Source organism: Physcomitrium patens, chromosome 4 (genome assembly GCF_059467195.1).
Source record: "Physcomitrium patens ecotype Gransden chromosome 4, ASM5946719v1, whole genome shotgun sequence".
NCBI lineage: Eukaryota > Viridiplantae > Streptophyta > Bryopsida > Funariales > Funariaceae > Physcomitrium > Physcomitrium patens.
This window is the reverse complement of record NC_143413.1, coordinates 4,137,217-4,152,593: the sequence shown is the minus strand read 5'-3', so window position 1 is coordinate 4,152,593 and position 15,377 is coordinate 4,137,217. Positions and strand designations below refer to the sequence as shown.

The following is a 15,377-nucleotide window of genomic DNA, read 5'->3' as shown; positions in this document are numbered from 1 at the left end:
CCACCACAAGGAGCAACAAGAATGGTAGGAAGTGAAGATATAGAGATGATTGGGGCTGCTTCAACATCTACACCAAACCATGTCCCTTCTCCCAGAATGGAACACCCTTCGAGTGTTAGAGAACCGAGAGTTGCCTTGCCCGAGAAGTTTGATGGTACCAGATCCAAGTTTCGAGGATTCATCAATCAGGTCCAACTAGTAATTGAACTTCAACCCCAGAGCTATCCAACTCCAGGGTCACAAGTTAGATTCATTGGTACACTCCTTTCAGGTTCAGCATTGTCATGGTTTTCATCTTTTCTTGAACGACGAGATCCAATATTGGATAATCTGGAGGCTTTTTTGGCGGAGTTTCGATCCATGTTTGGAGAACATGATGCAATTCGTGTTGCAACCAACAAGATCCGTATTTTGCGACAAGGCAATCGATCAGTAACATTATATGCTTCGCAATTTCGACAACTTGCAACTGATATCAAGTGGGATGATGCCGCACTTGTGAGTCAATTTCTCTACGGATTACAATATGAGGTAAAGAAATTGATGCTTAATTTACCTGATCCTCAAACATTGAGTCAAGCAATTGACTTTGCTGTGAAGTGCGACAATCGACTTTTTGAATTTCGATCCGAGAGTCGTACAAGTGGGCCTCAACGTTACTACAATTCAATGGCAACACCGACGTCTCCTCAACACATACCTTCGGAAGTAGAGGATATGCAAATTGATGCGGTACGTTTCAAACCTCTTACTGAGCAAGAAAAGTCTCGTCGTCGACAAGGAGGATTGTGCTTATATTGTGGAGAACCTAAGCACACTGCTCAACATTGTCCAAAGAAGCGACGTAACTACAAAATGAGGAGTACGACTGTGAAAGAAGACAGTATGTCGGAAAACGAGTACGTCCAGCTACAATAGGGACCGTGCGGCTGGAATCTTGTACAACTTCTAATGAAGGTCCTATCCTCTCCTCAGAACCATCTCCTTGTTTTATAATAGATGTGCGTTTAGGACCTAATAATTACAAAGCCTCTGCCTTGATAGATTCAGGAGCCTCAGCTTGTTTTTTAGATGAAGAATTTGCTAGATGTCATAGAATATCATTAATACAAAAAACTAAACCTGTACACGTAGAAGTTATAGATGGTCGTCCGTTGTCTTCTGGAGATGTAACTCACGAAACACTTCCTGTAGATGTAGTAATAAATGGTCATAGTAGTTGCGTAATTTTTAATATAATTAGATCTCCCTCTAATCCAGTAATTTTAGGCTTATCATGGTTAGAAAAGTATAATCCTCGAATAGATTGGATTTCTCGTAAACTTGATTTTCCTCGGAGCATTAGTAACAGTTCTATTAATCAAGTAAAAAACCATGAGTCTAGTATAGAAAAACCCGCACTTATAGGTGCAAAAGCGTTTATACACGCAGCAAAAGAAGGATCAACTTTTGCTATTTATGCTGCACCTATTTCTGAAAGCGTAAAGACTTCAAGTGGCATTCCAAGTCAATATCAGGATTATCAAGACGTTTTTGAGAAAAAGAATGCAGATATTCTTCCTGAGCATCGCCCATACGATTGTTCAATCGATCTCAAGGAAGGAACTCAGCCACCATTTGGACCAATTTACAGTTTATCGCAAGATGAGTTGGCTGAACTCAAGACATATATTGACGAGAATTTAGCGAAGAATTTCATACGTCATTCAAAATCTCCAGCAGGAGCTCCAATTTTATTCGTAAAGAAAAAAGATGGATCTTTACGAATGTGTGTTGACTATCGAGGACTCAACAAGATCACAATCAAGAACAGGTATCCATTACCTTTGATATCAGGACTCCTTGACCAGTTAAATCAAGCTAAGATCTATACAAAAATAGATCTAAGAGGAGCATATAATCTAGTACGGATCAAAGAAGGAGATGAATGGAAGACTGCGTTTCGAACCAGGTACGGACACTTTGAATACAATGTCATGCCTTTTGGACTCACGAATGCACCAGCTGCTTTTCAACATCTCATGAATGATGTATTTCGTGAATTCTTAGACAATTTTGTCGTCTGCTATCTAGACGATATCCTGATCTATTCCAAGAACGTTGAAGAACATGAAATACATGTTCGTCAAGTATTACAAAAACTTAGAGATGCAGGATTGTACGCCAAGATGGAAAAGTGTGTATTTCACACTACTCAAGTTGACTTTTTAGGATACATCATTTCAAATGATGGTCTCATGATGGATTCTAAGAAAGTCCAAACAATCATGGATTGGAAGATTCCAAAGACTGTAAGAGATGTCCAATGTTTCTTGGGATTTGCCAATTACTATCGGATCTTCATCAAAGACTTCTCACGAGTTGCAGCTCCACTTACACGCTTGACTAGTAAAGATAAATTTCAATGGAATCAAGAAGCGGAAGCAGCATTTGAAGCCTTGAAGACATCGTTTGTCTCTGCACCAGTCTTATATCGTGTTGACTTTTCCAAGGTATTTTTTATGGAAACAGACGCATCGGATTTTGCCTTGGGTGCAGTTTTATCACAAATGGGAACAGATGACAAACTTCATCCGATAGCTTTTCATTCAAGAAAATTCTCAGCAGCCGAGATCAATTATGAGATCCACGATAAAGAACTTCTTGCGATCGTGGATTCCTTTCAAGAATGGCGTCATTATCTAGAAGGCGCTTCTAGTCCAGTCACTGTGTATACAGATCACAAGAACCTCGAGTATTTCATGTCAGCACGCGTGTTGAATCGTCGTCAAGCTCGTTGGAGTATGTCTTTGTCAAGATTCGACTTCATTATCACTTATCGGCCAGGAAAACAACAAGGTTTGTCCGATGCCCTGTCTAGACGTTCTTATTTTGCACCAAAAGAAGGAGATGCAGCTTTTGAGCAACAAAGAACGGTCCTCTTGAAACCGGAGCAATTTCATCTCCGAGCAGTGAAATCAACATTGACTGTTGATTCAACTTTTCTCAAGCAAATCCAGTCCAGTATGTCCTCAGACCCTCTTGTTCATGATATCGAGAATAATTCTTCCAAGTCTCATGATTCTTCTAAGTTCGAGTTCAAGAATAATCTATTATATTTTGAAGGACGCCTATATGTTCCAGAAGGAAAAGCACGTTTGCGTGTTCTTCAAGCACGTCATGACTTTCCAGCAGCAGGGCACTTTGGATATAATAAGACTCTGGAACTCATATCAAGAGATTTTTGGTGGCCACAAATGTGGAAGTCAGTCAAAGACTTTGTACAATCATGTGATATTTGTTCAAGATCAAAAATTCCTCGACATCGACCTTACGGACTTCTTCAGCCATTACCTATACCAGAACAACCATGGTCTTCTGTTTCTATGGATTTCATCACAGATCTTCCAAACTCAAGATCTTATGATTCTATATTTGTGATAGTAGATCGTTTCACCAAGATGGCACATTTTATGCCATGTACAAAATCTATCACAGGTGAAGAAACAGCTAAGCTTTTCATTGATAATATCTATCGCTATCATGGATTACCTAAAGATATCATATCGGATAGGGGAACTCAATTTGTGTCGAGATTCTGGAGGACTCTTTTCAAGATTTTAAAAGTGGACATAAAGCTATCTTCAGCTTTCCATCCTCAAACTGATGGACAAACAGAGCGCGTAAACCAAGTCTTGGAACAGTATTTAAGGTGTACCATCAACTACCAACAAGATGATTGGACAAACCTTCTGCCATTGGCAGAGTTTGCTTATAATAATACGGTACATTCCTCCACGCAACAAACACCTTTCTTTGCCAATTATGGCTATCATCCACGACTTGATACTTTTGATTTTTCAAAAGTTGATAATCCTGCAGCAGAAGATATGGCAAATCGGTTGTCAGAGTTACATGCAATAATGAAGGCGCAGTTGAAGAAAGCTCAAGAACGACAAAAGATAAATGCAGATGTATATCGTAAAGAGCAACCACAACTCAACGTGGGTGATAAGGTATGGCTACTTCGTCGCAATATCAAGACCACTCGACCTTGTGACAAATTGGACTATCGTAGGCTTGGCCCCTTTTCTGTTTCTGAACAGATCAACCCAGTTGCATATCGGTTACATCTACCGGAGTCAATGAAGATCCATCCTGTATTCCACGTGTCTCTTCTTGAACCATATAAGACAGTGGATATACAAGGAAGAAGACAAATGCCACCGCCTCCTATAGAAGTAGATAATAATGAAGAATTTGAGGTGGAAGAGATATTAGACTCAAGGCGGTGCCGAAATAAGCTAGAATATCTTGTTCATTGGCGCGGATATGATATTAGTGAGCGCACATGGGAGCCATCCAGGAATCTAGCAAATGCATCAGCTAAAGTCAAAGTTTTTCATCAACGACATCCATCAAAACCAAGATGAAAACCTCTCTTATAAAAGAGACAAGATTGAGGCAAGATAACATTCAAATTCCTATCCTTGTTTGTAACTTCTTTGCATTTGTGACGCTAATTAGATGGAGAGCCAACAACCAGCGGATTCAACTCAAGAACCTTCGTTTGTTGACTTACCGGATGAGACATTACGATTGTCACAACCTTCAAGACGACGCAACCGAGATGAAGATCCTCAAGAACGACATGTTCTTCCTCGAATAGATGGTGAGATACAACGCGTTTGGTATCACGACCTTGGAAGAGATTCTCGATGTTTGGTGATATTATTGGAGATAGAAACGACTCCTGATGGTGTTTCAAATGTATTATTTGAAGGAAGTTATGAAGGCCTCAACAGTGATCAAATAACAGGGTGGTCTTCTCGCCCTGGAATGGGACACTATCGATGGCTAAGAGGACCCATCAACTATCTTCGAAGAGAACAAAGATCAGAGTATGTAGCAAATACAATTCGCCGCATATTAGATTTTCTCAATATATAATCACCGCTCCTCGTGGAACTCGTCCCTAGAAGGGGGGGTAATGTCACGGACATACATATAATTACCTATATGAATAGATAAAAGTATGTAAAAGTAGATAAAAGTAGGTTAATTGTGTAATATCTTCTAGAGAAGCTTCTTAGAAGCTTCATAGACGCTGCTTTGACTTTATAGGAGTCTATAGTTGACTTTTAGGTTAGAAACTTGGTCAACAAGTTAGCCATGTGCCACACATGTTGGAAGCTTAAAGAACAAGCTAACTACGTGGTCCATCCATAGAAAACTTGCCTTGCAAGCAAAGGCATGTGGCCTAGAAAGTCAACATATATTGGAGGTCTTATAGAACATCGCCACGTGGCTTCTAGTTAGATAGTATATATAGAGGCAAGAGTGAAGCCCTCTTCACTCTTGTCAACTCCTTTCTTGCTTCTAGTCTAAGTTTCAAGGGTCTCTAGTTTTCTTGTATTTTGGCAATAGCCATTCCAGTTTCTTTCTTAATATACATATTTCTATTTTGTCCTATTTCTTTTTGAGAAAAGTCTCACTTACTCTTTAGCTTTCATCGAGTTCTTGTCCTTGACAAATGCTACTAATAGCTTTTGATGTGTCTAATATTTTTTTAAGCATCACTTAATATCTTACTTTTGCTAAGGTGCTACTATTAATTATCATAGTAGCTTTTATTAGCGTGACTTTATAAAATTGCTATTATTTTGTAACTACATAAATATACAATAATATCTAATATTATAACTTTTTTTGGAATATTTGCTAACATTATTATAATCCTAACAATAACACCATATTTTTTCATTACAAGTAAGATAAGAACTCTTATTGGAGATTTTGAATGGCATATGAAGTTCTTCATTAAATTCTCATCAGTATATTCTTTGATTGAAGCTAACTTATTTTTTAATAAGGTATAGATTGGTCTAAATTGTAATTGAGCTCATTCTTAAAGATCAATTGAATAATCAAAAAAATAATATACATGAAGATTATTTATATTTTTTATTTTAGAAAATATCTTAATAATCTTTATATTAGATTAAAAATTTATATGAAGTCTTTTCAATATTAGAAATAAATATATCATAAATAATTAAACAATTGAGATGTATTTTAAAGAAAGATGAAATAAATAAGGAAGTATATTTATTTTAGAAGAAACTAAAATGGCTATTACTAAAGACAAGAAGTTATAAACTTTTGAAATTAGACTAGAAATAAGAAAGGAAATGGCAAGAGTAAGTATGGCTTCATATTTGCCCCTATATATACTATCTTATTGAAAAATTACATGGCAACATTCTATAGGTTATTCAATACATGTCCAACTTATTTGATACATGTCTAATTTATGAAGAAAGTTTCCAACATGTATAATACATGGCCAATTTTTAAATATTTACAATGCACATTATAATAAAATTATATCCTATCATGTAATCCTATGCCTTATAATAGTAGTCTTGGACAAAATTTTAGAAGCATCGTTATACTAAACATGGTTAAGATTAGACAAAGTCAATTCTTAAAAAAATAAAGAGAGAATATGACAATGAAAAGACATGTGTATGTTGTTGGAGTAGATTATGGATAACTTACAAAATATTCATGATCAAAATTTACAAATAAAATCAACTTACCAAGCTTTTAAAATTCCACAATGTGGTTTGATTACTCATATAACTACAGAAAGTAACTAACAACAAAATAATAGACTATTATACATATTACTGAGAATTAAAGTCCATCTTTACCCTTAGTTTAGAACAGGGTGTTAGGACTTTGAATAATGCCTCATATTATTGCAACGCAATCCTAATCTAAGCATCTGGTAAACCTCGTTAGTGTCGATACCAACCAGTGGGGTGGGGTGAAAGGGGGACTGCCAATGAGGGTGCCCCACTGCCAGCATCGAAGGGATGCAACCTTACTCCGGGATTATTTATTATTTTTATTATTTTGACACAATTAAAGATGTTCTTTTCTGGGTAGATGAAAATAAATACAAGCATCCCAGCTAGGTCCAGCCGGGTCGAGATACAATTACAATCTAGACTCCTTTACCATTCTAATCTAGGACTGGCTAGTTTTCTCACGCCGGGATTTCGTCCCCGGAGGGGCGATCCGCCTGCGGAAGCGGAGGTGGGCAGTGGAAACCTTCAAATCTGACATACTGGATTGGAATTACTCACGTGGAACCATGCGTGATTTGCATGCTGCGGGGTTCCGGCAAAGCTTATCTGACACATCGCATCGGTGGATGGCAACGTCCCTCCCAAAGGCACATCGATCCAGAATGAGCGAGCAGGCGAGCGAGAGTAAACGAGAGTGTTAACTGTTTCGACGAGAATGTTGGAACTGCGAGCCCGCTGGTTTAAATTGGATGCGCGTGCCAGGTTCGTGTCTCGTGGCGAAATGGCCTATTTCTGCTATCCGTGTATGCACGTCACATAGAGAAAATTTCCTCCGTACTCTCAAATCCCCCCAAACGAGGCCTGTTTATGGACTGGCGTTCGGCTATTCAGGACGAAATCAAATCTATGATATTCGATTTCGGCAACATCGCAAAAGGGCCATGTTGGTCACTGTTATCTCAATAATAACGAAAAGAATTAAATAGGTAAATAAATAAATTTGCGAGAAGGCACTTGTTTTGCTGTGATCCATGCAATCAGTTTCTTCTTTTCTCCTAATGAGACCAAGCAGCTGCTCAGCTCTTCTAGAAGCGTATGCCGTGAGTCTAGATGCTGCACACAGCATTTGACCTAGACTGTAGAGCGGGGGCGCTGGCTCTTCGGATCATTCCTTCCTCAATTTTCTGGCTTCTGAGGGAAGTTCTATATGCTAGATAAACAGGTCGCAATACATAGTCGACGGAATCAGAATGCATTTCAGTTCATTCAATTTGTTGCGACATCAAGATTCTACCCAGTGAGCCAAATTGTAAATCACTTAAACCTTGGCAGGAGAGTAGTGTGCATGCATGGCTTGTGTACCAATCATCGGAGCCCTTTTCGTCATCGAGTGCAGCTCGCCGAAAAGACGATCTTTACCATCTGAACGTGTAAGATCAGTAATGGCTCACGTTCTCCAAGTCTAGCAATCCAGCCGCATTCTACAGGGCTACGGTGGGGGCGATCCACGTAGCACGAACAAAAAATAAGAACTCATTCCCAGCAAAATCATATAACTAATTTATTCAAATCAGACAGTTTAAGGCTTTAATGCACTTACGGTGCACTTATTTGTACCTCTGATAATTTCCATTAGTAGATAATCCTGGCATTAGTATTTATATCATTTTAAAACAAATAGACTTGCAGTTATTCTTGCCTTAAATTCTAATATTTGCATGACCTACGCAGCTTCATTTTTACTTTTGTATTATGTTAATAATAAGCAATAAATGGCTTATCCTGGTGTTCATAATGCAATAGTGAAGCTTTCTTGTTCACTTCCTCATTCGAAGCATTGCAGGCATCACCAACACCTCCACAAAAAATTTCCTCATCATGCATACAAATACATAAAACTTTAATTTCATGAGAACTTCATTGAACTTCATTTGAAGCCCATATAGCTTGCCTACTAGGATGACTTGTTTATATTCTAGTTTATCTCCCTAGTTTATCTTCCCATCCTGACTTATTGTGTGGATATACAATCTGTTTACAAGTTCTCCAAATCTATAATGTAATTCAAAAAATATTGTTGATTATATTGGAGGTAGTATTCAAACACTACATCAATAAATGATCAAGAAAGAACCGCATCTGTAAAAGCAACTTGTGGTAACAAAACTGCTTTCTTTACGTATGTGGCTGGAATATCTCACTGTAGACAATGATCTCGTCAGGTCGCATTTTTCAAGCCTGCACTTTACTTCTAATGGCAAAAGCCCACCTATTTTCATTCCGTTCCAAAAGAGCAATCTCAGTTTTTATTTTTGTTCCCATCCTTTCCAAAGATATTAAGAGAAGAAATAAAATCTTTGGTGTCGTACGGGTTTCATGATGGCATGGGAGGACATGATGTGCGCGCAATTCTCTACAAATGGTGGTGGGCTGATTGTTATAATTTTAGAAACATGAGGTGAGCAAATCTGCCCCAGATGGATTGTGTCTCCCCCGTGTTTCCCTCGAGACCTGCGCATTGTCGCACGGGCGCATCTCGCAAAGTAACTGAGTAAACGTCGCACAAGATGAATTCCACACGCGCTGACAATCTCCAGAAGCGATAGATATGCTCTCCAGTCTCGTAAGTCGCTGACATGTCACTGCACAATATTCGTGTCTGTTTCGCCGTTGTTGTATTTGTTGCCTAACAGCCGTTGGGAACTATGAAACCCAGGAAGTCTGTTCAATTTTTGCTTCGAGGTTTCAAGTTTCTAGATCGGTGTTGTATATCTAATGGAATTCGTTCTTCTTCTTCTTCTTCTTCTTTTCTAATTTTACCGTAACTGCGTTTCAGCCTTGTTCAATTGCTGAGTATGTTTCCATGACGTTCCATGTCGTTCGAAGAATCGTTAACCATGACGTCGAGTAGGATCTTCTTTGCTGGTCACCGCAGTTCCACAAAATCGCCACTACTACAAATGGTTTTCATTTCGGGTTAGAAAATCCCGAGTTACGAGCATCCATCAGAATTAGAAAGTTGACTTAATTGGTGGATCAATGTAGATTTCTTGCACAAGACGTGCCGTTATCCCGAGAATATACCAAAGCGTCGAAGCTTCAACCACCATTAGCGCATTATTCCGAGTACACGAAATTATATATGAGGCTAGAGCATTTTTCATCGCCGAATTTCAAAAGTTCTTGCACATGCGGTAACTGTCAAGCAGAACCTGCAGGCTAAGCACGTGATCACCTTTAATGGCAACGATTATGACATCTGTACCGCTCTCTCTCCCCCTCTCCCTCCCTATAATCCTGCTCCTCTGGGTTTGTCAGGGTCTCTTCGGATTCCTTGATGTTGTCCGAGCTGTGGAAACTAGGAACCTAGGAGCTACTGGATAGCCTGCTCTGTAGTCCAATCCGGTCAAGAGCATTTCGAAAGCAACAGTGAACTTAGTGAAGTGGAACCCAGGAGTTCAGTTTGGCGCGACCTTTCGCTCACGAGAAGGAATAAGATCTTATTCCTTCTAGGATCAATACTCCCTCTAGGATCTCCATGTCCCATAACATAACAGTAGATTGAACGCAAAGCGGACATTCTAGATCATGTCTGAAGCAGGCACCGCAATATTCCACCTGAAACTTCTTCTCTTTGTCTGTTTAAACAGTATCTTAAAAAAGTAGAAAGCGGTAAAACTGTTCAAAATTTAACAAAACTCCTATTTCCGAGTAGTAATACTCAATGGGATTACAGCATGTAATAATCTTTAGACTAACCGAGTTTTAAATTTTAATGCAAATTTGCACAAGTTCCTAAAACATGATATCATAATGATTTTCTCGTTACAACCTGAAGTAACGATTGACTGCTTAAAACGACTAGATGTTCCACTTGGGTTGTCTCTTCTCTCGTTCCAATAAATCTACGTAAGACTTCGTCAACCGGTTTCATATCTGCTGTGCATGCCGTTTATTAAGTGCGAAGTCGCTCACACTCGAGCACATCACGCAACAAGAGTGTGGAACCGCTGCTGGGTATCGATTCTGTTGCCCTCTCCTCACATTCATGTGACATCGAGTCGGCGGTGGAGCAGATGTTCATGATGCCTTACGTGCCCAAAATAATATATATATATATATATATATATATATACATACAGACGCACATATATAGCGGTGACATAACTATTTAATCATGTATGCAGGAGTGAGTTACCGTGTGACAAATGGCAGGTTTCTACCTTGCCCAACCTGCTGAAGAAACTCTAGTTGGGCCGAAGATGCGCAACCCAAAATGTTCAGGTTCGTACAGCAGGAAAACGGTAGGAAGGTTTTTAAAGAACCATGTATTATACACTGGGGGATTGCGTCGAATTCGACTCCGGCGCGCAGTAATTTTAGGGCTTCAATCGTACGCAAGAAGACCGACAGAAGGAATAAAAATTAGGTTACTTTTTAAAGGCTTTGTAGATGCTGAAAGGCTGGAAGTAAGATCATACTGCTTGGTCGAAGACAGCAGAATCTTGATGATCGATCGCCACGCCTAGGACGCGGAATCTTCCTACAGCATGACTCGTCACTTGTTGTTATTATCTTCATCATCATCATTACTGAAACAAAAAATTCGGCGAAGTATTGCCCGTTCCATCACAGCACTACTTCATATTTACCCCTAAAGTGTCTAGAAATGGCCTGTCTTCGCGCGCTTCGGACTTGAGGTGTGTGCCTCTGCCTAGAGATTATGACTAAGATGACAGATCACCATATGAGCCCGTGAATATATATTCGCCATGCCAACATAATACGAAAGCTCTCTCAAACAGAGTTCTTCATTGTGACTAATTTATCAGCGCTGCAGCACGTGTGCGGATGAAGGAGAGTGATCGCGGCGGTGGGTACTGATGTCCTTGCCGATTGAGGTGCTCCATGACACATATCTCTTGCTAATTATCTGCACTAGCTTCTCCACTAGCTGAATCGCTCGCTTCATAGTGGTTGTGCATACGTTTCCTGACTAACTGAGCCGTTCACTTCTAATTCTCTGTGCTCTCCAGTTGATACCATTAAAAGTAGTCATTAGTTTCACCGTCGAGCCGGTTGCTTGCACTAAGACGAATTCTGCTAGGTTGAAACTTTCAGAGAATTATATCTTGCATTCTGCATTTGTATGTTAGAGTTAGAATAGCAATCTCTCTATTTTTTCAAGGATATTCGAACTCCCCGTCCACCGCTTTTGATCTGCCAGGGACCTGGAAGTACGCAGTGCTGAAGTCATTATAGTAATGCGTCCTAACCTCAGAGTAGTAACTCCAGTTCCGATTCGTGATGTCGAACCAAGCATCTGATCCAAGTTATCGACAAATAGGGTCTTTTGTGTTCTCATGAGGAAAATCTGGATGTTTTAATGCTTAAAGCCTAGTGTAAGCACTGAAGGATCAATATCATCCTGACTGAAAAAGTAGGACTTCCTATTATCCCAAAACTTCAGTACAATACTGCGAATCCTCTGGCTCGAAGTTTGTTCTTTTGTAAGCCTGGATCGATCAGCACTTTATAAAGAAACTCAAAAGTGTCATTTCTTTGTTACCTGTGGAGACGGCAAATCAGCAGCGATGGGCGATTCCGTAAAGCTCTGGTCCGATTCTCCTCAAATTTGCAACGTGGATCCTCAAGTGATGCCACATTTCAGTTTCCACGCCAAATGCAACTACTGCGAGGGAATCATACCCTTCACCGTAGAGGTAGAAAGAGATATGCGAAAACATTACAACTCTAAGCATCGGTTGTACTGCAATGCGTGCAAGAAGAGCGATTTCAATACCAAGGAGGAGCTCGAAGCTCACTTATCCACATTTCACAAGGATGGCGTCTGTTTCAATTGCCATGGTTCCTTCAAACTGGCATCAGCCATTGCTATGCATGTAAGTGGCCTTCTGTTTAGGTTGTAGAATGTCTTACTCCCCACTGTAGGATCAATCTTGGGTCGATGTCCTAAGATCTATGTGGATGGAACAAGCAGCTAGTCTTATAATAGCCTGGTGATAACTTGCAGGTGCCTGTTGTACCGACCATGTTTTCAAATATAAATCAAGCCTCACCGAATTAGTCTGCGCTGCTACTTCAGTCTACTGAAATGTGAACATATGTTGTTGATTGTAGGTGGAGGGCCCAAAAAATGACTGCGCGGTTCCGCACGAATATCTGATTCGCGGATTGAGAGCCGTCACCCAAAAGATGCACAACACACCAATCGATCCAGACGCCTTATTTTCGCCTGTGAGCTGCTGTCCTGGGGGTGAAATCACGTAAGCTACTATGTTTCAAGCACATCATTTAAAAGTTTCGTCGCATTACTTAGTCAAGTACAGTATATTAGAAATCTAGACAATGCACTAGCTCCTAACATTCCGTACCGATTTTGGCTATCATAAGCATATATTGCCTTTCATGTTGTGACGTCCTATCAGAATTTTGAACCTGGGAAAGTAACGCATATGATCATGCATGAGAATAGACGTGGCTCATGCCTGTAAAATGTTAATCAGATTCGTATGAATATACATTAAAACTGTACATGCCCTCTTTCGAACATGAGACATTCTTCGACAAATTTCCGCATTCATAATTCAATCCTCGAAAAATGTTTCTAACCTCTTTATCAATGCGTGGGATTGTAGGATGCGGGGATTGAAGGATTTCAGGAAAACACTCCTCCTCGCCCACGAGAAAGCGTTTACCTATATGAAGCTGCAGGAGACTAGCTGCAATGATCTTCCAGCTGATCGATCGGTTGGCTCCAACAATAACGATGTTTCTGATTTCGTCTGTGTCAATACTTCAAAACCTTTTGATGCTGCTGCTGTTGCAGATCATGAAACTGGATGCGGGAGTCCTCAGGTAAAGCGAATGGTGAGCGGCGATATCAGCAACAGAGAGGATCAAGAGAGCACAGCTTCAGTTCTTTCCAAAGAATGGACCTGCTCCACCTGCGTGGATGCTAAGTTTACGAGTAAGTGTTTAGGCTCTGCATGCTGGAGACAAAGTTGAGCAAAGACAAGAGTGACCATGTACATCAGCGAGAGCTTTAGACTATTCCTAGATATGTAGACTATGAAAATTAATAAAATAAAATAATAAATAATAAATAAACTAAAACTGAAAGCAATAAACCATCAGCTATTCGAATGCAGGATATAATGAACTAAACTTGTCATTCGGGCCCCTTCCAATTCTCCGCGAAGTTATCTCGTATTTATTTATTTATTTATTTCCTTCTAATAACTCCTGCACTGACAAACTATGCAGGTCTTTCAAAATTGCTCCAGCATGTCGAACAAAAAGTGAGGAATAACTGGTGGATGTCATTGAACAGTTGAGCCTGGACTTGGATTATAGCCCGCAGTGTAGCTCCTAGTGCAGCTTTGTGTGAGGAAATAGGACTTAGCTAGTGAGTCGCATTTTGGTTTCTCTCAAGAACACAGTAGTATATATATTTACATACATATGAGAAATGTACAGCTAAATAATATGCAGAGTTCACCAGCACAGCTTTTTGGAATGAAAGCGTTTTGTCAGACTTTTGCTCCAACATGATCATGATCCTGGGAGATCTAGCTTTGGTGGAAGTGCCAGTCGAGTATCGTCCCAGTTTTTTCCATTTGATGCGATGATTTCTACCTTCCCACGTCTGCCTCTGATTTCTCCAGAAACTAAGGGGATCACTCAAGTACAAGGTAGGGGAGAACCCAAAATTTTCTGCTGTGAAGTCGACCGCCGAAGTTTACTGGACAAAGTATTTGTGTCCGATCAGTCATCCATGTGATTGGATACTAGCTATAAGATCGATTTATCCATCTATTAGGCACACATCGATCATATCTCCCATAATCACCTCAGTTCACAGGAGGGTAGCATCTAGCACGTTGTGTGCGTACTTGCATAATTTCAGATTTGCTGCAGTAAGTCGATCGATGGGAGGAAGGGCGATAAAACAAATATTCAGTTTACTTCGTTAACTAGTGGCGTTGGCTTTAACAGTTCGTGAATTCCTGAGGATTTGTGTAAATAGAAATCTATTTGAAGAGGTTCCATTTCGTTAATTTCATTTTGACCGATTCAGTCCAACTAGTAACAAATATCAGACTCTCTCTTCTCGCAACTCGCCCTGATTGGCTGACATCCAGCTATCTTCATCAGCAGCAGAAACGTTAGCGTCAAACCCCCAAAGAAGCGGCGTACTCTGCAAAATAAAAAAATTGTGAATTGTTGTATGTCACACTCACCGTGGTGAGGTTCTAGTCAGGCCAACTGTGGTGCTCGTGTTTTCTTCTTCCTTTTCTACAAGTGAGCTGAACTGTTGAGTGATTCTGTTCAAGGTCACACTAACCCACCTACACAGGAATCGCGAATGAACAGACTCTCTTCATTGGGTGCCAAATTGAAGGAATGAACTTGAACAAGGCTCTACTTGCAAGCAGCTCTGGAAGACCACACAGCATGTGGGTTCCGTGGAACTGGGCAGAGGCCTGCTCTCCTTTTCTTGGCCCCAAGTTTTGTCTTCTTCCCAAACCGTAGAGGGCCTCAAGCTCGGGAATAGCTGTACAAAATGAGGAGCTGCGAATGCATGCCTTAATTGGGTCCTTTCCACCTATTTTATACACCTAAATACAGGTCTACCTTTTAGAGCAAACTGACGAAAGTGGCAAAACGACCTCGACGGCTTCGCCTGCGATTGGTTCACAACTGATGGGCAACAGACCAACGTATCACCGTCACAAAGCATCATCTTCACAGTGTGCGTCAAGTCCGATGGAGCGGATC

General features: G+C 40.2%; 1 protein-coding gene across 3 annotated transcripts; it reads left to right on the top strand.

Moving 5' to 3' along the window:
- Positions 1 to 11,294: 11,294 nt before the first annotated feature.
- Positions 11,295 to 14,133, top strand: LOC112281030 (uncharacterized). 3 transcript variants are annotated; one of them, XM_090249528.1, is made up of 5 exons: positions 11,295 to 11,448; positions 12,168 to 12,478; positions 12,717 to 12,862; positions 13,235 to 13,566; positions 13,863 to 14,133. In XM_090249528.1, the coding sequence occupies exons 1-5, from the start codon at positions 11,427 to 11,429 to the stop codon at positions 13,931 to 13,933; spliced, it is 882 nt and encodes a 293-aa protein (XP_090105654.1). In that variant the 5' UTR covers positions 11,295 to 11,426; the 3' UTR covers positions 13,934 to 14,133. The 3 variants fall into 3 exon arrangements, with proteins under 3 accessions (XP_090105654.1, XP_024372929.1, XP_024372927.1); XM_024517161.3 differs by having other exon boundaries at positions 11,332 to 11,476; XM_024517159.3 differs by having other exon boundaries at positions 11,336 to 11,476; positions 12,165 to 12,478.
- Positions 14,134 to 15,377: the final 1,244 nt, after the last annotated feature.